We start from the raw sequence: 23044 nt of genomic DNA on the forward strand, positions 1-23044 counted from the left end.
CTGCACGTTCACAACATCTGGAAGCTGATTCCTGCAAACTGATCCGCCACTCAAACGCCAAACTCTAACGAACAAGAGCATTTTTAGATGACGAACTAAACTGTCTGCTTTAACTTTGAGACTCCTCCGTCATCAGTTTGGAGCGCTCGTCCAATCACGGCGCAGTATTTCAGGTGTCACCACATGATTTGTGTGAGGAATGGTTTTTCCTGGCCATCCAATTCTGCAGCTGTCCAAAGATTACCTTTGATAGATGATGTGAAATGACGAGAAGCTGAATTCAGCCGTGCAGGAGAGCCCGAAACAACGAGCTGTTACTGATGGAGCACGAGGGGGAGCACGAGGAGGAGCACGAGGACGAGGGGGAGCACGAGGAGGAGCACGAGGACGAGGAGGAGCACGAGGAGGAGCACGAGGGGGAGCACGAGGAGGAGCACGAGGACGAGGAGGAGCACGAGGGGGAGCACGAGGAGGAGCACGAGAGGGAGCACGAGGGGGAGCACGAGGAGGAGCACGAGAGGGAGCACGAGGAGGAGCACGAGAGGGAGCACGAGGAGGAGCACGAGGAGGAGCACGAGAGGGAGCACGAGGAGGAGCACGAGGACGAGGAGGAGCACGAGGAGGAGCACGAGGAGGAGCACGAGAGGGAGCACGAGGAGGAGCACGAGGAGGAGCACGAGGAGAAGCACGAGAGGGAGCACGAGGACGAGGGGGAGCACGAGAGGGAGCACGAGGACGAGGAGGAGCACGAGGGGGAGCACGAGGGGGAGCACGAGGAGGAGCACGAGGGGGAGCACGAGGAGGAGCACGAGGAGGAGCACGAGAGGGAGCACGAGGAGGAGCACGAGGAGGAGCACGAGAGGGAGCACGAGGAGGAGCACGAGGACGAGGAGGAGCACGAGGGGGAGCACGAGGAGGAGCACGAGGAGGAGCACGAGGAGGAGCACGAGAGGGAGCACGAGGAGGAGCACGAGAGGGAGCACGAGGAGGAGCACGAGGAGAAGCACGAGAGGGAGCACGAGGACGAGGGGGAGCACGAGAGGGAGCACGAGGACGAGGAGGAGCACGAGGGGGAGCGTGAGGACGAGGAGGAGCACGAGGGGGAGCGTGAGGACGAGGTGAGGACGAGGAGGAGCGTGAGGACGAGGAGGAGCACGAGGGGGAGCACGAGGGGGAGCGTGAGGACGAGGGGAGCACGAGGACGAGGGGAGCACGAGGACGAGGTCGAGCACGAGGACGAGGAGGAGACCTGTGGGCCTCGATCTCCTCCTCCATACTAAACTGTGGATCTGGTTTTGCTTTCGGATGAGAAACCACTCTGACCTGTGCTGCAGTGACTTTTCCATTGTGACTTATTCCCACAATTTCATCACAAAAAAACACTTTTTAGAAAAGCTGCTGCAGCGATCACAAAAGGCAGCGGGACCCTGGAGGGCCCCAGGAAACCGTTCACAGGTCACAAAGTACTTTACAGAAGACAAATAATAAAACCATGTATACAATGAGAGGTACCAGTAATAAAGAACCACAACAATGTGCCGGGCACGTCCCTCTGGGACCCGGTCTTGATCCGTCCTCTGGCCTTCGAAGCCACCGGGAGCGGGAGGAGGCGTTTTGCCTGATTTTACTGCTTAATGCTCAGCTGTTTGTGGATTTGGTCACTTCACTCTGATGTTCTGCCACACGCTCCATTTCCTTTTCATTGTTGAGATGTGATCAGCAGCTCGTTCTCACTCGTGACGTGTGGACGACATGAGAGTCAGTCTGAACGTCTGGCTGTCAGAGAGGAAGATGAGGAAGAGGAGTTCCTGTTGGACTCTTCCTTTAACATTAAAACGCGTCCTTTCTGTTTGTTCTCCCCTCAGGGGCCGAGCCTCTCTCTGGGTCCCTCAGAGGTGAAGGTGATCGTGAGTTTCTGCTGTGACCTCTGACCTCCCTGCAGCAAAAAGCTAGTTCCTGTAGGAGCAGCGGCAGTGCTGGATCCGCCCTACGGAGGACCAGTTTGGCTTTTAATGGAGACAGAATGATTTATCTTCTCGCTGCGTGCGAGTCTTCTCATGATGGAGGATGAAGCTCTAAAAACAGCCCAGCAGAGTGAGAATATGTGGAATGAATGCTGCACTTCTTCCCCTCCACGCTGTGACCCTGGATTATTAACTGCCGGGCTAAAAATGGCAGCATGTCCCTTTAAATTTCAGCCATACATTCCTGGAATTACAACTTTCACAGTGCAGACGGAGACTCCTGTCAGTCAGAGCGCTGGGTTTGTTCACTCTCAGTAGTTCAGTTTGTTTCTGGTTTGTTTAAAAAAGGGTTTTTAAATTCTTTATTTGGCTTCAGAAGTAGGAACAACTCCTTCTCGGGCCCTCCAGGGTCTCGCTGCCTTTTTGAGATCACTGCAGCAGCTTTTCTAATCAACAGCACTGACAGTTGTTCTTTTGTGATTAAATTATTAGAGTTAGTGAAAACTGCAAAGGTAGAGCTGAATCATTAAACAGTCCCTCCAGGACTTGGCGACCCTGATCCTGCAGATTTAAAGGAGCTGACCTTGGTTCTGTCCTGCAGCCTGTGTCTCAGCGTCTCTCTGACGTCCTCCGTGTGTTTCTGACGTTCTCTCTCAAAGTGTTTGTCAGGAGACCATTTCCTTTATGACCGACCACGATCCTGCACCTTCTGCAGAACAAGAAGATCTGGATCCTGGTCTTCACGGCCCTTTGCTGTGATTTCTGTAGGTAAATGTGAGACATATCACACGTGTCTGATGCAAAGCGACTTACATTTGAGGAACAACATACAAGCATCAACAGAGCATCAACTACAGATCTACAACTGACAATACATATTAATAAAAGTAGCAATAAATACTACATGTCACATCAGTGGGGTAAATACTTGGAGGAAGAAGTTAGAGTTAACAAAAAGTGCAATTAATACATGATATTTGTAAGAAGATAGAAGGTCAGAGGTTAGAGGTGTTATCAGAGGAAGTCTTCTCTGCAGAGTGTCCAGGAGCTTCTTGAAGTTAGAGAGGGACGCCTGCTCTGATGGCGTGCGGCAGCTCGTTCCACCATCGTGGTGTCACCGATGAGAACAGGGACTGGGATTGCTTTGTGTGAAGGGAGGCAGAGCCAGGCGGCGTTCGCTGGAGGAGCGTAGCGGCCCAGAAGGATCGTAGGCTTGGATTATGGAGTTTAGGTAGATGGTGCAGACGCAGTAGCTCTGTATGCAGCATTAGTGACTTGAATCTGATTCTGGAGGCCCTGGGGAGCCATTTGTTGGGGCACAAGCTGGGAGACCTGCTAGGAGGGCAGAGAGATAACCACGGCCTGTACCAGCAGCTGGGTGGCGTGCTGAGTGAGGTAGGGCCTGATTTTCCTGATGTTGTATAGAGCAAAGCGGCACGACCGAGAGACAGCAGCAACATGGTCTGAAAAGGACAGCTGGTGATAAAGCTAGTTGAGTTTTCTAAACAAAGAAGCGAGTTTGCTGACGTGGAAACGGCGATGAGAGGTCAGAAGGTCAAGTCGCTCTGAACTCACAGGGATTGTTGAACTTGTGTAGCTGCAACATGAAATCCTGGAGAGGCTGCTTAGAGGTCAGACAGTCTGATAAAGATCTCAGTCACTCAGGTGTTAAACGCAGGTCCAACACGGCTTCAGGCGGACTCCTTTTCTTTTAACCGGCTGAATGAAGTGAAGCAACAGGTTCAGTCTCTCTAGAGAGCAAGAGAAGGTGCAGCAGAGAGAAGCTGTGGGCTTTGTTTGTAAGTGTGATGTTTCATGATCTACATAACGAGATGAGTCCATCAGCAGCGTTCAGTCTCTTCCACCTGCAGGAGCTCAGAGAACACTCTCAGATCTGAAAGTTATTTGTTGAGTTTCCTCTCGGGTGCAGTTTGTCCTCCCCCGCTCCAGCTGGAGCTGAGTTACGGCGGCGAGCGGCAGCCGCTCGTACAGCTGGTGGGAGTTTCACCGCTGATGGATGGACGAGGAGGGAGGAGGGGGGAAGAGGAGAACAGAGAAGAGGAGCTTTCTACTGAGAGAGAACAGCGCGTCTGATTCTTCTAACGCTTTAAATATTCTCCACATCATCCGTCAGATTTGAGACACGTTAGAGATTCACACGCTCTGATAAAACGCCGCTCTGCAGCTGCAGCTGATCGCTCGGCCCAGAAAACAACTAAATTTACATGAAGTTCTGCAGAGACAACAACGTGCTTCCAGAGATCCTCAAGCTGCTCCTGTTCAGCCAAGAGGAGGAGGAGGAGGTGGAGGAGGAAGAGGAGGAGGAGGAGGGGTGAGAAAGTTTTATCCCTCTGAACACAGAGCTGATGGTCACGTTACATAAGAGGATGATTCAGAGGAGAAACAGAAGAGAGCAGATTTAGCAATGAAGATGAGGATGATGGTCAGCAGGTGGAGATGAGGATGAAGATGATGAAGATGAGGTCCAGCTGGAGTCTGAAAGCAGATGAAGAATCACAGAATTAACGCTTCCACTGTTTGTTCCCTTAAAAAGACGGAAAGACGCCAGCTGGGCAGAAACACACACTGTTTATGGCTGCAGACTATTTTTAATCCCTCGCTGAGACCCTTGAAAACTTCACAGCGGCGTCCATGCTCCATCGCTCTCTCTCTAGTTCTGTTTCTCCAGGTTTTTCCTCACACAGCTCCTGAACTGCACACACAAAATGCTCTGAACACATCATCAACGCTTTGGAAGATTTTATTGGACGTTAATATTTGTAACCCACAGAAAACAATCCACAAATGTCTACGATGATGTTCAAATATCTCACTACCCAAAACATGTATTGTTACAGTTGTGTTGTGTAAAAGTTTTTCTCCACAAAAATACAGTGTGATTTGCAAATGTGTACAATTTCCTCTGTACACACATATTTTAATTTCACATCCAAAGTGTTATTTACACATTTGCAGATCATTTCCTGTCAATTTGCAGGTCACGTTACATTTGTGACTGCCTTTTTACGCATTTGTGGAATTTTGTCCACTCTGTACCACAGAGATCTATAAATGGGACAGCAGTTTATTAATCTGCACCAGCAGGTGACGTTAACTCCCATGAGTTGTAAGAATATCCACTGCGGTACCCAGGATCATCTGTAAGAGACAACAACTTCTGCTTCTGCTGGACTTTGCTCTATCCTACTCAAATTCCAAGTAGCTGCTCATCTTATGGAGCTGCTGAGGTGTCATGTAAACGCTACTCATGAGCCTTAAAATACAGTTTTTCATGCAAAAGCCCAACGGAAAATGGACATTGACTGGACTTTTGAGGACCGTAACCTTATACATAGGGTTTACAAACAGTAGGTACAACAGTACTTTCAAAATGTAGTCTATCTATTTATTTAAATATAAATGTAAAACAATTACAGTTATAAAGTATTCAATAGTAAACTATATGCCCTTGTACAGAAACGTTTAGACGGAGTAGAGTCCAGTGGTCCAGCAGAAGCAGAAGTTGTTGTCTCCTAGTGGATATTCTTACAACTCATGAGAGGCAATGTCGCTAGCGCCACCTGCTGGTGTAGCTAATAAACTGCTGTCACACTTACAGACCTCTCTTTACAGATCTCTGTGGTTTGGAGTGGACAAAATTCAACAAATGCGTAAAAAGGAAGTTACAAATGTAACGTGACCTGCAAATTCACAGAAAGCAATCTGCAAATGTGCTAAAACTGTTCTGTGTGTAGAAGCCACTCTGTATTTTTGTGGATATGATTTTACACATCCCAAATGTAAATATACATATTTACATCATAGTGCGTGGGTTATAAATATTCAAGACCAATAAAATCTTCCATACAACGCTTCGTTCAGAACAGGACCTGAGTGGATATAACAAATTTTTAATGTTCCAGAGTGAAAGTAATCAGCTGACAGGATGAAATGTGCACCATAAACACGACTGCGATGGTGAAACACGAAACTTTCTTATGTGTTGTAGTGGCAGCACACGAGGAAACTCAGTGAAACAGTGTGTAAACCAGTTTAGTCTGGCCACAGTACACAATACCACATCGCAGGATTTATTTTCTCTGGCCAAAGCGAGGGCCATAAATTCTAAAGTGGCGTATCCCACCTTGGAGCGAGGCAGTGTCTGCGTCCCCAGGTGGTTCCTCCAGCGCCTGGAGAGACGCCATGCAGGGCCGAGGGTTGGCGATCGTATCCTCTCCAGCTCCAGGCTGCCAGAACTTCCGCAGCAGGATTCAGAAAAGGTGAAGATGGGGGCAGGTTCCCAACTGAGAACTGTGGGTGGCAAACCAGTTTTGGAACAAAACATTGTCCCATAATACCACAAGTCTGGCGTGCTCCGGATCTGTAATCGACTGTACATGTTCTGAACGACCAGACTAACAATACTAGAACAATACAAGGCAGTTCATCTGTCATTATACAACACAAGGTTGTAGTCCTTCATGCTGCACACACAGAGTGTAACAGAGAGTTAAATGTGTAATAAAATAAAACAAGTGAAAGTAAACAGCAGAAACCAGATGATATTATGAAAGTTCCATCTTCACATTAAACAGTCTGACATTTAGGAAACAGAGTCCATCCTGACTGAGTCTGAGCATCAAGCATCATCTCCTCTCATCTGGCGGGACTCTTGCACTGAGAGCTCAGAACACGGACCGCCTGCCGAGCGCTTGATCCGAGATCCTGATCGTTCAGGTCTCTGTAGAGATGTGGGCTCAACAGTCTCTGGTTTCTGTTTCTTGGCCAACAGGAGTCCCATTTAGTCCAGACCGGACCAGAAAAGGGGCAGAATTAAGTCAAAGCTGGGCCAGCTCACTCAGCACCCGCCCTGGTACCCGGTCAGGTTGATATGGCTGGTGGATCCTCTCAAAGGTCGCTGCTCTTTGATCCGAACCCTTTTCCAGTGACTGTCTCTCTGTTAAAGGGAAGACGAGTAAAGATGGAAGAAAGCAACCAGGACGCCCGTCCTCTTTCAGGTAAAGCAACGAGCTAGATGAGCTGCCATTTCTTAGCTTACCCTAATAATAACCTCCAGAAGACCACAAGATTCATTTGTCCTTCATCTGAGATCACAGACAACACGAGCGTGTGCTCAGTGAGCTCGCTCACCGGTTTGAACAAACTGAAAAAGGGAGTGAGCGGACATCTTTGCTCATCAGTATGAAAAAGATAAAACATGTCCTGCAGTGCGAGGGGGAACGCTGATGAGGAGGAGGAAGAAGTGGCGTGGACGCTGGCAGTCCGAGGTGCAGCAACAAGAATCCAGAAAACAGTGTAGTCCCTGAACTCAGTGCGGTGAAGCTATAAATACATCCATAGATCCAAAAGGACAAAGAAAGGCCAAAACACGCGATGTTATCAACACTGGGCGAACAAAGAACAAAGAACAGCTTAAAATCCACAGGTGAGACACATCAGCCAATCAGGGAAGAGAGAGAGAGACAGGAAGTAACACAACAACAGCAGGAACAGGACTTCAAAGTAAAACAGGAAACCCTGAAAACAAAACACCTGAACCGTCAAATACCACCTGTTACATTGATTTATTGTGTATGAACCGGTCGCCCGAAGTCTTAATGTCATGGTGAAACCAAAGCAGCTGCACTCAGGAAGTGTTTCACTTCATTATTAACAAAATGTTGATCCTTTATGAGGGCCCGAGGACCTTTTGAAACTGAAGGAATTCTTTTTCTCTTTCTGGAAAACTCACAAAACGTTGCAGAAAATTCAAACCCTACGAAAATTCACGTGTTTTAAGGTTTTCATGCACCAATGAGGCAAAATGGCTCGCTAGCAGCGTTCTTCTTTCTTTCACCATTCCTCTTGGAGTGGTTCCATGACCCCAACAGGAAGTCGGCCATTTTGAATTTAATGTGTTTTTTGGCCATTTACAGCTTCCGTACTTTAACTCCTGGAGAAATAAACCGATTGACTTAATTTTTTCCTGTCTGTTCTAAAAGGCATTGTCAATAAAGAGTTGTGCTATCTGTGAATTTTCATCAAAGGGCGTGTCCGTGGCGTTGAAAATTGATGATTCACCATGAAACAGGAAGTTGATATGACTACTGTGTCCATGCTCACATCTGAACTTATCTAAAATTATTTTCGATTAATCTGTTAATTGTGTTGTTTTGGCAGGCTGTGCACATTACCAACCGTTGGGTATCATTTCAGCTGATTCTGATTCTACTTATAGACTCTGGTTCTTGTAGAATCTCGGTTCTGGTTCCTTCAGCACAGATCTCCTTCCTCCTCTTCCTCCTCGCTCCTCTTCCCCTTCATGTCTCTAAAGTGAGAGGAGTCTCTGTCCTAGAGCGGCGTCTCTGGGACTCGTCTCATCTGCAGCCATCGTCGGTTTCCCTTCAGTATAAAAGGTGAACGTCAGCTCATCTGTGTTTTGGACCTGAGGCGTTGCTGCTGTTAGCGTTAGCTGGATCTGGGAAAGCGCGACACGTTGAACACGTTCCATCTGCTAGAAATAGTTTTTTTCTTTTCTTAAAAAATGCATCAAAGTGGACTTTTAAAGTCCTGGACAGACATTCATCCTGTGAGAAACACTGAGGCGTAGGTTTAAACCAGATTTGCAGACCATTTTAAGAAAACAGGAGTATAGTAGTCCAACTTGATGATTGCAGGGACCCTGACCAGCTTTGAAAGTGCACTGACTGCCCAACGAAGGGGCCACACACTGTTTATTTTAATAAGATATACCCTCAAGCTTTAGAATAATGTTTATGGAACTGAGGGTTCAGGAAAGAAAATTAAGGGACAGCCGACTTCCTTTCCCTGAACCCCATCCTGAACCACGTCCTGAACTACATCCTGAACCCCATCCTGAACCCCATCCTAAACCACATCCTGAATCACATCCTGAACCACATCCTGGGCCCTGAGGCAGCACAAAACAGAATGTTTGAATGAAACGTCTCATACGTTTCTTATTAAATGCAGACCAACATGGAACCAGAGCGACTAAAATAAGACTACATGTGTAAGCTGCCTCCTTGATGTAACTGATAAAAGCTCAGTCATAAAGTGCACACACCTTTGTAGAAGCATGGAGTGTCAGTAGAGAGGCTGTGGAACCAGACAGTGATTCCTCACCGTGGTGCGGCGCTGATGTGAAAACCAATGATCCGTGGGAGCTGTAGTACCTGACTCTGCAGGACGAGTTACCCCATCAGGTGAGCAGTGTGCACCGTAGCATGAAGGTTTAATAATACGCATCCAGCTCAGGATGACAGTGCTTGTATATAATGTTTTAAAAGCAAATCTGTGTTATTCTCTGCTAACGCTACCCAAACACCTGAAACGACTTGGTCCTCAAAGCTCAGCCTGCCTCGCTCGTCCTGGTACGTTTGCCCGTGGGCTGGATGACCCAGTCCACCAATACATCACCTAACTCTGGTGAACACAAAGTGGGAAATTGTCCTGACACCATTTATTTATTGACAAGCATTTTGCGCTAAGTGCCAACATTTTACAACAAACCTGAAAATGAAATAAAGCTTTTTCGTTGTTACCTGTCCAACAGGATGAAAGCCCACTCTGGGTCGGCTTTTATATCCAAACAAAGCAGAGGTCTGTCCGTGACTCAGGCCTTTCTGATGCCGGTTGCCGGTACTGATCCCTGCAGACCGGTTTGGAGATGTTCTGACCCAGCCGTCTAGATATCACAGTTTGTCAGAGTGGCTCAGATCCTCACGCTGCCCATTTTTCCTGCTTCTAACATCAGCTCTGAGGACACAATGTTCACCTGCTGCCTGATAGGTCCACTGACAGGTGCCATGGTGACCAGCAGCAATCAGGGTTATTCACTTCACCTGTCAGCGGGCATGATGTTGTGGCTGATTGTTGTACAGAAACTTCTTGGTTTGTGAAACTTAAAAAAATAAATACATATACAACAGAAATAGTTGAAAAGGGGAGTGTCCTAACTTTATCATTATCATATCAGACATTGTTAGTGGCCAGCTGTGGTTACAGTACTTGCTTTCTGTTGCTTTGATTTTATGTCATTCTTATTTATGCACCAACATACCAAAGAAAATTACTGGTAAGTTTGAACTTGGCACTAAACCTGATTCTGAGCATTTTATTCTGGGTGATAAAGCCTGGCAGTTATTTTGGAGCTCTGCAGGCCTCTGTGCTGGGTGGGGGGGGGGTGCAATCTTGGAATAGTCATTTCGGGTTAGTGCACAACAGAGACAACACCACCCTGTCGAAGTTAACACACTAAGCAAGTAAGTACACAGTGTACTGCGAGTTAGTATATTCAAGGAAGTACCTGAATTGAGACACAGAAATAAACCTGCAGAGTTGTATATGTGCATACTCAGGGTACATATGTGGGTATAAACATGATGTGTTGGATCCTTTTCTACTTTTTATGTAACCTTTATTTTGACAGGACAGTCCCACTGAGACACAGAATCTTTTACTCTGGAGTCCTGTGGACATCAGCTCAACGAAACTAATCCTGAAAAAGAAAAGTCCTGCTGCACGGACTGCTTCCCTCTCGGACACCAGAGAAGAAGAAACGTTGTCTTGTGTGTTCATCAGACGAAGGAGACGTGAAGCGGCCTCTCGTGGCTTCCTGTTCGGTGCAGGTCAGAGAGTTTGAAACACTCACACAAACAAACCTCAAAAAACAAAGCGAACGACTTCAGTGTCAGAAAACTGCTGAAACACGAGGGCCGGCAACAACGCTGCAAGTTATTTTCTCCAGCTGAGGGAAGCTTTGGCAGAAAATAGACTCCTACAGGCTCCTCGAGGGCCCCACAGCCTCCACAGGTCTCTGACGCAGAGTGTGTGGAGGAGGAGGAGGTGTTGATGCAGAGATGCTACAAATTTGAACTGTTATGGATTCTGTTTGGCTCGCTGCACCGGTGCAATGTAATAAAAAATGTGCTGTGTTAGCAGGAGGGTGGGCTGCTGCAGAGTGTGTGTGCTGCTTCCTTTGTCCTTTATTAGTCTTTTGTCTGCTGCCTTTGAGGACCCTGGTTTATTGCAGGTTTCAGCTCTATAATTGTTTTGATTTCCTGTCAGCAGCTGCAGAGACAAAAGCCTTCCACAGTCACCTTTACTCTACTTTATTTATTTATTTATTTTCATTTGATTTTTAAATCAACGTGTCGTCATCGTGAGTGACGCATTTAGAAATTAAGACTGATTGTGTCTTCATCTGCATGCCAAAAATTGTACATTTCAGAAGTGGGCGCTAGACAGTCAGGAGTGGTGACACAGCAGGTGGAGGTAAAAACTTTAGAAATAAACAATATTCCTCTGCTCTGCTGAACTCCATGCCCAAGAGGATTAATGCAGTGACACTTTGGGTACTATTTGGCCTTTATCACTTAGGGGTGTCCTCACTTTTGTTGCCAGCGGTTTAGACATTAACGGCTGTGTGATGTTATTTTGAAGGGACAGCAGATTTACACTGTTCTACAAGCTGTACGCTCACTACTTTACACTGTTATACAAGCTGCACGCTCACTACTTTACACTGTTATACAAGCTGCACGCTCACTACTTTACACTGTTACACAAGCTGCACGCTCACTACTTTACACTGTTCTACAAGCTGCACGCTCGCTACTTTACACTGTTCTACAAGCTGCACGCTCACTACTGTACAGTGTTACACAAGCTGCACGCTCACTACTTTACACTGTTATACAAGCTGTACGCTCACTACTTTAAACTGTTACACAAGCTGCACGCTCACTACTTTACACTGTTATACAAGCTGTACGCTCACTACTGTACAGTGTTACACAAGCTGCACGCTCACTACTTTACACTGTTATACAAGCTGTACGCTCACTACTTTACACTACTTTACACTGTTATACAAGCTGTACGCTCACTACTTTACACTGTTATACAAGCTGTACGCCCACTACTTTACACTGTTATACAAGCTGTACGCTCACTACTTTAAACTGTTACACAAGCTGCACGCTCACTACTGTACAGTGTTACACAAGCTGCACGCTCACTACTTTACACTGTTATACAAGCTGTACGCTCACTACTTTACACTGTTACACAAGCTGTACGCTCACTACTTTACACTGTTACACAAGCTGCACGCTCACTACTTTACACTGTTATACAAGCTGCACGCTCACTACTTTACACTGTTATACCAGCTGCACGCTCACTACTTTACACTGTTACACAAGCATGCTACTTTGCACTGTTATACAAGCTGCACGCTCACTACTTTACACTGTTATACAAGCTGCACGCTCACTACTTTACACTGTTATACAAGCTGCACGCTCACTACTTTACACTGTTACACAAGCTGCACGCTCACTACTTTACACTGTTATACAAGCTGCACGCTCACTACTTTACACTGTTACACAAGCTGCACGCTCACTACTTTACACTGTTATACAAGCTGCACGCTCACTACTTTACACTGTTACACAAGCTGCACGCTCACTACTTTACACTGTTATACAAGCTGTACGCTCACTACTTTACACTGTTACACAAGCTGCACGCTCACTACTTTACACTGTTATACAAGCTGCACGCTCACTACTTTACACTGTTATACAAGCTGCACGCTCACTACTTTACACTGTTACACAAGCTGTACGCTCGCTACTTTACACTGTTACACAAGCTGCACGCTCACTACTTTACACTGTTATACAAGCTGTACGCTCACTACTTTACACTGTTATACAAGCTGCACGCTCACTACTTTACACTGTTATACAAGCTGTACGCTCACTACTTTACACTGTTATACAAGCTGTACGCTCACTACTTTACACTGTTACACAAGCTGCACGCTCGCTACTTTACACTGTTACACAAGCTGCACGCTCACTACTTTACACTGTTATACAAGCTGTACGCTCACTACTTTACACTGTTATACAAGCTGCACGCTGAAGCTTCGTGCTGCGTTCAGCAGAAACAGCACAGCTGAAAGTGGAGCGTCTTTCTTTCCCTGTGAACCACAACGAGCTGTTTAATCAGATCATGACACTTCATTTGTGTTTATTTTGACGTATCGATCGATGTTATTGATTCCTTTCTGCAGCCCTCAGTGCGTTTGGCTGCAGCCGCTCAGATTTATTGATGTAACACGTTTAATTATAAGTAACATCAATCAGTGAGCTTCAGGATAAAACTGCGTAAATCCTTAATGCAGCAAAATAATAAAGTTTTGGACTTACTTTTGGAAGTGGACTCAGGAGCAAAGATCTGGATCTGTGTAACTCACATTATAAGAGGAGGACGGGGGTTAGAAGAGATCTGCTCACAGCCAGAGCACACGTCAAAGTATTCAGACCCTTTACCTTAGTACTGCATTCAAGATTCCACAAGTAGAAGTAAAAAAGTACTGCCAGCAACATGTTGTTAAAGTATTAAAGTAGTAAAGTACAGGTGCATCAGAATATGTTCATTTCCTTTCTGTCATTTTCTTTAAAAAGTGAAGCGTTCAGATATTCCATACATAAAGTATTTAAAGATATAAAACTTTTTTACAACGTGTGAAGCCTTACATAACATAACAAGTAAACAGAAACGTCGACCTGAGCAGATCTCTGATCAGCTGATTAACTCAAAACACCTGCAAAGGTTTCCTGAGAGCCTTTAATCTCAGTCTGGTTCTCACAGTGAACTTTTCCACCTGGGCCTGTATTTATCAAGCTTCTCAAAGTGCCATTTTAGTCTGAAGTGCTGAGAATTCATGATATTTCCTCCTACTTTTAAACTTAAGAAAACTTAATAAAAGCAAGTTATCAAATTCTTAAAGCTAAGAATCCCTCTCCCAGTTATTTCAGAAGCTCCAGGTCTCTGAAGTGGTCAGGAGCTGCCAGCAGGGCTGTGATGGCGCCGAGGAGACAGAGACATGCGCGAATATTTCAGGAGAGGAAAAATGTTTCTGAATTATTAGACGATGCGCAGTTAATAAGACGGAGTCGGCCTTTAGTCTTTACGTTTAGGAATAAACTGATCACATGTTTGTAAAATCTCAATCTGCAAAGAAAGTACATGCAGCGAGGCCTCTGAGGTGTACAGAGTATAGAGTAGTACAAAAATACCCAAGGTAGGGGAGACCGGTATGGTTGTAACACGGGGAGAATTACAACTCCAATTCCACCAAATAGAGATAAGATAGGAGTCAAGTGATCATTTCAGTATTTACCTGCTTCCTCCCTGATCAGGCCTGGTGGTTGGAAAGAGGTGCATTCAGAATATAGAGAGAAAAAACTGATTTTTTGACCAAGACTATTTTTTGTTTAGTATCTATACTGTTGCAGATAGAATTGTTTGATTTATATTAGATTGAAATGTAGTTTCTCAGGCAACATGTGATGCATTTTTTCCTTTCTAATTTGAAACCACTATGGAAATACAGTTAGCTAAACATTGGCTGACAGAGGTGGGGTGGGCTGTAACATTTCTTTTAACATTTCTTTAAAGTGTTACAACGAGAACTCGAGCTACAAAATTCAGTGAGTTATAGTTACTGAAGCAAAAAGCGTCTCAACCACACCTACCTCAAAAGTGTACCTACAAGTACAGCACTTGAGTAAATGTACGTGGCTTCTCTCCCCCGCTGGTTCTGACGTCTGTTTTCTAAACTCTCGGCCCCGAGCAGACGTCAGTCAGCAGCGGCGAGGCCCTTCAGGGCCACTCGGACATTTCGGAGCACATTGAGGAGAAGCGGCAGGAAGCACGCTCTCATTACAGCAGACCAAACAGCGCGCTGAGCCGCTGGAGTCTGGCCTCTCGTGCTTTAAAAGGATTCTGTGGTTTCATCTCCTCTGACTCGTAAACAGCTCTGAGTGCTGGCAGAATAAATGAATAGTGAGCAGCACTCCACATCAGAGAGCCGGCACACCGACTTCACAGGGGCCGACTCTTTTAGAGCCACTCAAAGCAGATCAGACCTCAGATCGGTTTCCGTCTGATGGAGTAAAAACATTTTACTTTTGTTCTGCAGCTCCCCGACGCACTCGGTCAGGGAGGGGGGCGCGAACACCAAAGAATGGGACTCAGAATGAGGACTGACCCCGGATCAGATCCATTTTATACATTATGACCAATCTGTCCCTGCACACCTGCTGCCATAGCAACGGCTGACATGCACACTGTCCTCCTCCTCCGTCCCCCCGTCCGTTTATCAAGCCTCCGTGTCAGAGCCTCTCCAGCTCCCATTAGCATCACGCTAACAGTGGAAATGCGCTGTGGGCCTGCAGATGCTAATTACATCATGCTAATGAGGGCAGATTGAGCGAGCGGCGTTAGCGCTGAGTGCTTCCATCAGCCGAGCGTCACGCTGACAGGCCCGCAGCCTAATTAACACCGCGCTAACGTGCGGCGCTCGATGGCCCTCGAGCTGCCGGGAGTGAGATGATCCGGAGACGTTTGAAAGATGTCCACTTCACCGACTGAATTATTAACATCTCATTTCCTCTGAACGAGCGCTAAACGTTCCATAAAGCTGCAGCCGGGTGTTTGTTTCCGCTCTGAGAGTTTTATTCTGTGTGTTTGTGTGTGAGGTGACACTCGCCTTCCTCCTGGGGACAAACTGCAGGGCCCGTAACTCTTTAGATGTTCGGGGGAAGGGTTGGTTTGAAGGGGTCTCCAGGAAACACTTTTTTTAATCACAATGAAAATACTAGTAAAAATAAAAACTGTATTATTAACTTTATTTAAATAGCACAAAGTACAAAGTGCTTTACAAAAGGTAAACAGGGTGAAAAAGGCCACGCACCACCGAAGATGAAAGACATGAGGACAAAACCTGATGCAGAACACAAATGAAAAAGAATTCACATGAAGTGAATAAAACAGACTGACTGTAAACACGAGACCAGAATAAACTTTATACGACTGACATTAACACCGTAAGATAAAACAGGCAACTCAGATCAAATCAGGACGAGCCGACGTGTGTTTTTAAAAGAGATTTAAAAGAAGACAGTGACTCTGAGAGCCTCACTTCCTCCAGAGCCTCGGGGCCCCGACAGAAAAGGCCCCGTCCCCTTTAGTTCTAAACAGACACAGGAAGAGACAGAAGACCCCGGCCCCGAAGATCTCAACTTTGGCTGAGGTTCGTAAGGAGTTAAAAGGTCTAATTTCTAAGCAGGAGCCGAGCCACATGAAAGTGATCATTAAGAGTAATCAACAAAATCTTGAAATCAATCCTAAAACAAACAGGGAGCCAGCGTGAAGAGGCTAAAACAGGAGCGAGGTGACCCGAGCTTCTGGTTCTAGTTAAAAGCCCAGCAGCTGAATGCTGCACAGCCTGGAGACGTTTTAAGGTTTTATGATGAAGACAAGAGAAAAGGCTGCTGCAACAAGCATGAACAACGATTTCTGCATCTCTGCCACTTAGAACAGACCTGATGTGTTAAAAAAACAAACGCTCGGAGACCAAAACTTTCATTAAATGTAGAGACGTCAGGAGAACCGATCCTTCTGCACAATGTCAAGACCAAAACTCTTAGTTTTCTAGATCCTGCAGGCAGACAGTGACTGTAGTATTATTACTTTCCCCAGTAACTAAGGGATTACTGTCTCCAAAGCAGTAAACTATTAAAGTTACTAATCCAAGTAACGCCAGAACGTGAGGGAGAGAGGCGTTCTGTCCACAGCTGGAAGTGCGAGCAGCAAAAAGATTTCAACTGTTTCAACAATTCTACATGTGATTTACTGAAGCATCTGAAGCAGCAGCGTGAAACTTCGAGACAAACTCAGACCGCTGCTGCCAGAGATGCACTCATCAGGAGAGAGAGAGGAAAAGTCAGAAAAGAGACTCGCTTTATTTTTTATTGTGTTAAATTAGGGCGACCAGAGTTGAGTATCAGCTGTTAACAGAGCTGAAATCAGCAGAGCAGACAGGACGCGCAGCGTGTTGAAGCTGCAGCGCCCGGCCTCTTTTATCTGGATCAAACAAACAAACTTCATGTCCGTGGTGACAGCAGAGGTTTGAACCTTTCTTTAACGGAAGAATCAGAGTTTGCAGTTTCCAGAGTAACCAGGCCGGACGCTTAGTGACTGTAGCCAATGACAGAAGCCTGTTGCTGCTGATGGAGGATGTGTTTGGTGGGAGGATGTCTAATATCCTTGTTCATATTTGGTAGCCTCTGATTAACATGACTTACTGCTGACTTCTGTATAAAATAAAGACAAAATCTCTTTTGCAGTTATGACTCTGCATTATTTAACTTGCTGTGAACCAACTGGTCCTGTTTATCTGTTAGAATACCTTTAAATTCAGAAGAGTTATATTCAACAGATTTTAAAACCGAAATTGTCCCTTTTTTATTTCACATATAATAACATTATATTTTTTAAAGTCAAAGTCACCGCCAAACCTAAAATGTCCCCGGTTTTCCTTTCAGCTCCCCTGATGTGAAATCCTGTCTTTCAGATCCTGTCCTGCGGCGTCCTCGGCTCTGAGAGGCTGCGGTGTTTCAGCTGGTTGTGGATTCATTTCTAACATGAGCTGCTGAGCAGGACCGAGGAACAGAGGGAGGTACTTTCAATACCGCTAATAACTGAAGTAGTACTACACTGTAAAAAGTTACCTGTTGCAATTCCTCAGTAACTTTCCCCAAACTGAGCGTAGCTGACGGGATCCCTCCACCTCCTCCTCCTCCTCCTACTCCTCCACCTCCTCCTCCTCCACCTCCTCCTCCACCTACTCCTCCTCCCCCTCTTCCTCCTCCTCCTCCTCCACCTACTCCTCCTCCCCCTCTTCCTCCTCCTCCACCTCCACCTCCTCCCCCTCTTCCTCCTCCTCCACCTCCTCCTCCACCTCCTCCTCCTCCACCTCCTCCTCCACCTACTCCTCCTCCCCCTCTTCCTCCTCCTCCACCTCCACCTCCTCCCCCTCTTCCTCCTCCTCCACCTCCTCCTCCACCTCCTCCTCCTCCTCCTCCTCCTCCTCCACCTTCTCCTCCTCCTCTTCCTCCCCCTCTTCCTCCCCCTCCTCCTCCACCTCCTCTTCATCCTCCTCCTACTCCTCTTCCTCCACCTCCTCCTCCTCCTCCTCCACCTCCTCTTCCTCCCCCTCTTCCTCCACCTCCTCCCCCTCCTCCTCCACCTCCTCTTCCTCCTCCTCCTCCTCCACCTCCTCTTCCTCCTCCTCCTACTCCTCTTCCTCCACCTCCTCCTCCTCTTCCTCCACCTCCTCCTCCACCTCCTCTTCCTCCCCCTCTTCCTCCACCTCCTCCTCCACCTCCTCTTCCTCCCCCTCTTCCTCCACCTCCTCCTCCTCTTCCTCCACCTCCTCTTCCTCCCCCTCTTCCTCCACCTCCTCCTCCACCTCCTCTTCCTCCCCCTCTTCCTCCACCTCCTCCCCCTCCTCCTCCACCTCCTCTTCCTCCTCCTCTTCCTCCACCTCCTCTTCCTCCCCCTCTTCCTCCACCTCCTCCTCCTCCTCCTCCTCCTGAACACATCATGCACTCTAGGTGGAGCAGGGGGTACATTTCCCATCATGCACTGCTAGACTGCCCCCATGCTGATATTTCAACATCATCTGTGTAACTGAATGTAAACATGTTTGATTGGAGGAAGGATCTCACCAGATGCATGCTGGGAGCTAATCTGCGTGATCAGTTTAATATGTTGTGTCAATATCTGATGTATTTATGTTTCCAGCAGGAGGAATGTGATTAGAGAAGAATGTGGCACAAAGGCCCAGAGAGAGGCCAAGAACAGCCGACCTCTGACCCCCCAGTGTTCCCTCTGTCAGCGGCGATGGAGATCAGGGGGGGGCAAGGAAGGAAGGAAGGAAGGGAGGAGGGAAGGGAGGGAGGAGCGAAGAAGGGAGGGAAGGATTGGAGGAGGGAAGGAGGGAAGGAAGGGAGGAGGTAGGGAGGGAAGGGAGGGAGGAGGGAATAAGGGAGGGAAGGAAGGGAGGAGGTAGGGAGGGAAGGGAGGGAGGAGGGAAGAAGGGAGGGAAGGAAGGGAGGAGGGAAGAAGGGAGGGAGGAAGGAAGGAAGGAGGGAAGGAGGGAAGAAAGGGAGAACATAAGGAAGGGAGGAAGGAAGAGAGGAGGGAAGGAAGGAGGGAAGTAGGGAAGGAAGGAAGAACATAAGGAAGGTGATGTCAGAGAGCCGGTTCTGTCCTCCCTGTTCCTGATATCAGAGAGCCGGTTCGGTCTGCCATGGTCCTGATGTCACAGAGCCGGTTCTGTCTCGTCCTCCCTGTTCCTGATGTCAGAGAGTCGGTTCTGTCCTCCCTGTTCCTGATTTCAGAGAGCCGGTTCTGTCTCATCCTCCCTGTTCCTGATGTCAGAGAGTCGGTTCTGTCCTCCCTGTTCCTGATTTCAGAGAGCCGGTTCTGTCTCGTCCTCCCTGTTCCTGATGTCAGAGAGTCGGTTCTGTCCTCCCTGTTCCTGATTTCAGAGAGCCGGTTCTGTCTCGTCCTCCCTGTTCCTGATGTCAGAGAGTCGGTTCTGTCCTCCCTGTTCCTGATTTCAGAGAGCCGGTTCTGTCTCGTCCTCCCTGTTCCTGATGTCAGAGAGTCGGTTCTGTCCTCCCTGTTCCTGATTTCAGAGAGCCGGTTCTGTCTCGTCCTCCCTGTTCCTGATGTCAGAGAGTCGGTTCTGTCCTCCTTGTTCCTGATTTCAGAGAGCCGGTTCTGTCTCATCCTCCCTGTTCCTGATGTCAGAGAGCCGGTTCTGTCTCGTCCTCCCTGTTTCTGATGTCAGATAGCTGGTTCTGTCTCGTCCTTCCTGTTCCTGATGTCAGAGAGCCGGTTCTGTCTCGTCCTCCCTGTTCCTGATGTCAGAGAGTCGGTTCTGTCCTCCCTGTTCCTGATTTCAGAGAGCCGGTTCTGTCTCATCCTCCCTGTTCCTGATGTCAGAGAGTCGGTTCTGTCCTCCCTGTTCCTGATTTCAGAGAGCCGGTTCTGTCTCGTCCTCCCTGTTCCTGATGTCAGAGAGTCGGTTCTGTCCTCCCTGTTCCTGATTTCAGAGAGCCGGTTCTGTCTCGTCCTCCCTGTTCCTGATGTCAGAGAGTCGGTTCTGTCCTCCCTGTTCCTGATTTCAGAGAGCCGGTTCTGTCTCATCCTCCCTGTTCCTGATGTCAGAGAGCCGGTTCTGTCTCGTCCTCCCTGTTCCTGATGTCAGAGAGCCGGTTCTGTCTCGTCCTCCCTGTTCCTGATGTCAGAGAGCCGGTTCGGTCCTCCCTGTTCCTGTTGCTAGAGAGCCGGTTCTGTCCTCCCTGTTCCTGATACTAGAGAGCCGGTCCTGTCCTCCATGTTCCTGATGTCAGAGAGCCGGTTCGGTCCTCCATGTTCCTGATATCACAGAGCTGGTTCGGTCCTCCCTGTTCTTACATCAAGGCAGCAGCCCCACATGGTGGCCACAGCCACCTGCTAATACCTGCCGGTGCTCTGCGAACTCTTGTGGACTCAAACCATCGTCATCAATAGCAACAACAACCCAGGGCCCTGTTTCAGAAAGCGGGTTTAACAAACTCTGAGCTTCTCCCTGAGCTCTGAGTTGACGGAGCCTGAGGAGGGAAGCTCTTAGTTTTCGGTTCAGAATCAGTTCAGTTGATTCTGAGTATGTTGTGCCTGACTGAAGCGGGTGCTTGGGGATTTTAATCCTTTCCAACTCTCTATTTACCACTGGCTCTGTGAAAAAGTGTGGGGTCAGCCTTTTTTAAATAAATTGATGATATTAATTTGGTGGCATACAGGCCACTGTCACTCCGCTACTCAAGAAGCCTTCACTGGATCCTGCCGTGTTAAATAACTTCCGTCCTATCTCTGTATTGCCTTTTGTTTCGAAGGTGTTAGAAAAAGTTGTTTTTGACCAACTCCAGCTCTTTCTAAAATGCAATGATATTTCTGAAAAAATTAAATCTGGTTTTAAGTCTGCTCACAGTACTGAATCTGCCCTGTTGAGTTTTAAATGACATCTATCGTTCCACAGACACTGGTGACTCTGTGGCTCTTGTTCTTCTGGATCTATCAGCAGCTTTTGATACGATCGACCACTCTATCCTGATATCCAGACTAGAGTATGATGTGGGGCTAAAAGGTATTGTCCTCCAGTGGTTCCAGTCTTATCGCTCGGGTCGTACTTTCAGAGTAAATTTAGGAAATTGCTCCTCTTCTGTTGCGCATCTAACCTGTGGCCTTCCTCAAGGATCTATCTTAGCGCCGTCTCTTTTCTCCCTATACATGTTACCACTGGGCACCATTCTAAGAAGACATGGGGTATCTTTTCACTGTTATGCAGACGACACTCAAATGTACGTTCCACTCAAGAGAAATGATCCCTCTGCCCTTTCATCATTATTAGGTTGTCTAGATGAAGTGAAATTTTGGCTGGACCAAAATTTTTTATTTTTAAATGAAAACAAAACAGAGATCATTGTTTTCGGGTCTCAAATAGTCGGAAAAGTGACCATGTCACCCCAATTCTGAGGTCTCTTGGTTGCCCATTAATTTCAGAATTGATTTTAAAATCCTGTTATTTGTGTACAAATCTCTATGCAACCAAGCACCGTGCTACCTATCTGAAAAGCTTCAACCATATACTCCATCGAGAAGTCTGAGATCAGGTGAAAAGAATCTGTTATTAGTCCCTCACTGCAGACTTAAACGCAGAGGGGATCGAGCATTTTCTGTGGTTGGGCCTCGCCTGTGGAACAATTTGCCCACAGAAGTTAGGATAGCCCCTTCTGTGACCTCTTTTAAGTCACTTTTAAAAACGCACTTGTTTTCCTTGGCCTATAAATAAGGTTGTTTATATATATTTTTTGTTAATTTTTCTCTCCTTGGAGTATGATGCTGTTTTTTCTATCTAAGTCTGATACTGGCATTTCTGTTTTTATTGTTATTGTTGACGAGTCTGATACTGCTTTGGCTACTCCTGTTTAAAGCTGTTCTTAACTTTGCTGTACTTTTCTATGCTGTGCTGTTATGCATGGTATTATTGTCTTTTAACTCTGTAGTTCTGTAAAGCACTTTGGTCAGTCAGTGGCTGCTATAAAACGTGCTATATAAATAAAATGAACTTGAACTTGAACTATTTACTCTTCCCAATTCTGTCCCACACTGTGGAATACTGCACATATTTACACACTCCTGTTCATATGTTTATATTTTCTCTTTTGTATCTTCTCCAGGCCAACTTCATTATTCTTTCTATTTCTTTTTTTGATGCTTTGATTTGCAGCCCCAGCTGTAACACAACAATTTCTCCCTGGGAATCAGTAAAGTATTTCTGATTCTGATTCAAGCTTGAGATGCCCCAGAGGAGGCTAAACGTGTCGCAGAGCAGTAGCACTGCAGTACTCTGCAGTAGTACAGCTGTTACTGACAGCCAGAGACGCTGGTTCTTTACCCCTCTGGGACCTGAGTGATGTGGGTTGCTTTGTGAAGAGGAGACCACTCGTCCCTGATTTCTACTGCATCTTTAACGTTTGTGTCCCTCCATTACTTTCTTTCATGGTTAAAATGTGTGTGTGTGTTTTGGTTTGTTATTTATTTAAAGAGACAGAGCACATTAATGATCATGAGGACTTCAGTCTAATATGTAAATGTACCAGATTTAGCCAAACAGACTTATCTTTAATCTGTTTCTGGCAGGTTGATGACAGAAAATATTAAAACATACACGGGCTCATAAACACAGCTGTGGTGTGTGTCGCTGGTTTCCTGAAGCTGCAGGACTCTGACTGATGCTGCCCTCTAGTGGACACAACTGGTAGCTGCAGAGAGGAACCAGAGGAGAACTTCAAATACGAAGAGCGGGGAGTCCAACCACCGACCCTGTGATACTCTGGTATCTGTCTCATTTTATAATAAAACAAAAACAAAAAAAGAATCTCTCTGTTCTCTTTGTGTCGAAACAACAACCAAAAAAAACAAATTCAAATGACCAGATTTGTTTTTTAGCAAATTCCTTTTTTTCACCGTCAAAAGAAAGACATTAAAAAACCTGAGACAGGTGGGTCAGGTGACCCGGAAGTAAAGATAAATATATCAAAACACGGACAGCGTCGCCGTAACATCATCATCCTCAGCTC

The 23044-nt window shown here is 46.7% G+C and overlaps 1 protein-coding gene across 1 annotated transcript; it reads right to left on the minus strand.

Moving 5' to 3' along the window:
- Nucleotides 1-280: 280 nt before the first annotated feature.
- On the minus strand, nt 281-6169 carry LOC119895461 (keratin-associated protein 5-5-like). The gene is made up of 3 exons (XM_038708609.1): nt 6109-6169; nt 4418-4460; nt 281-932 (listed from the first exon to the last, which is right to left on the minus strand). Exons 1-3 carry the CDS (start codon nt 6167-6169, stop codon nt 281-283), a joined length of 756 nt encoding a protein of 251 aa, XP_038564537.1.
- Nucleotides 6170-23044: the final 16875 nt, after the last annotated feature.

The sequence above is a fragment of the Micropterus salmoides genome, unplaced genomic scaffold (assembly GCF_014851395.1).
Source record: "Micropterus salmoides isolate LMB-PRFRI ecotype aquatic unplaced genomic scaffold, ASM1485139v1 Ms_hic_scaffold_9, whole genome shotgun sequence".
Taxonomy (NCBI): domain Eukaryota; kingdom Metazoa; phylum Chordata; class Actinopteri; order Centrarchiformes; family Centrarchidae; genus Micropterus; species Micropterus salmoides.

Coding starts and splice junctions, on each gene's coding strand:
- LOC119895461 (XM_038708609.1), bottom strand. CDS start 6,169: ATGGCGTCTCTCCAGGCGCTGGAGGAACCACCTGGGGACGCAGACACT. Junction 4,461..6,108: donor AGACACTGCCTCGCTCCAAG/GTGGGATACGCC, acceptor ATCTGCTTTCAG/ACTCCAGCTGGACCTCATCT. Junction 933..4,417: donor TCATCTTCATCCTCATCTCC/ACCTGCTGACCA, acceptor CTCCTCCTCGTG/CTCCTCCTCGTGCTCCTCCT.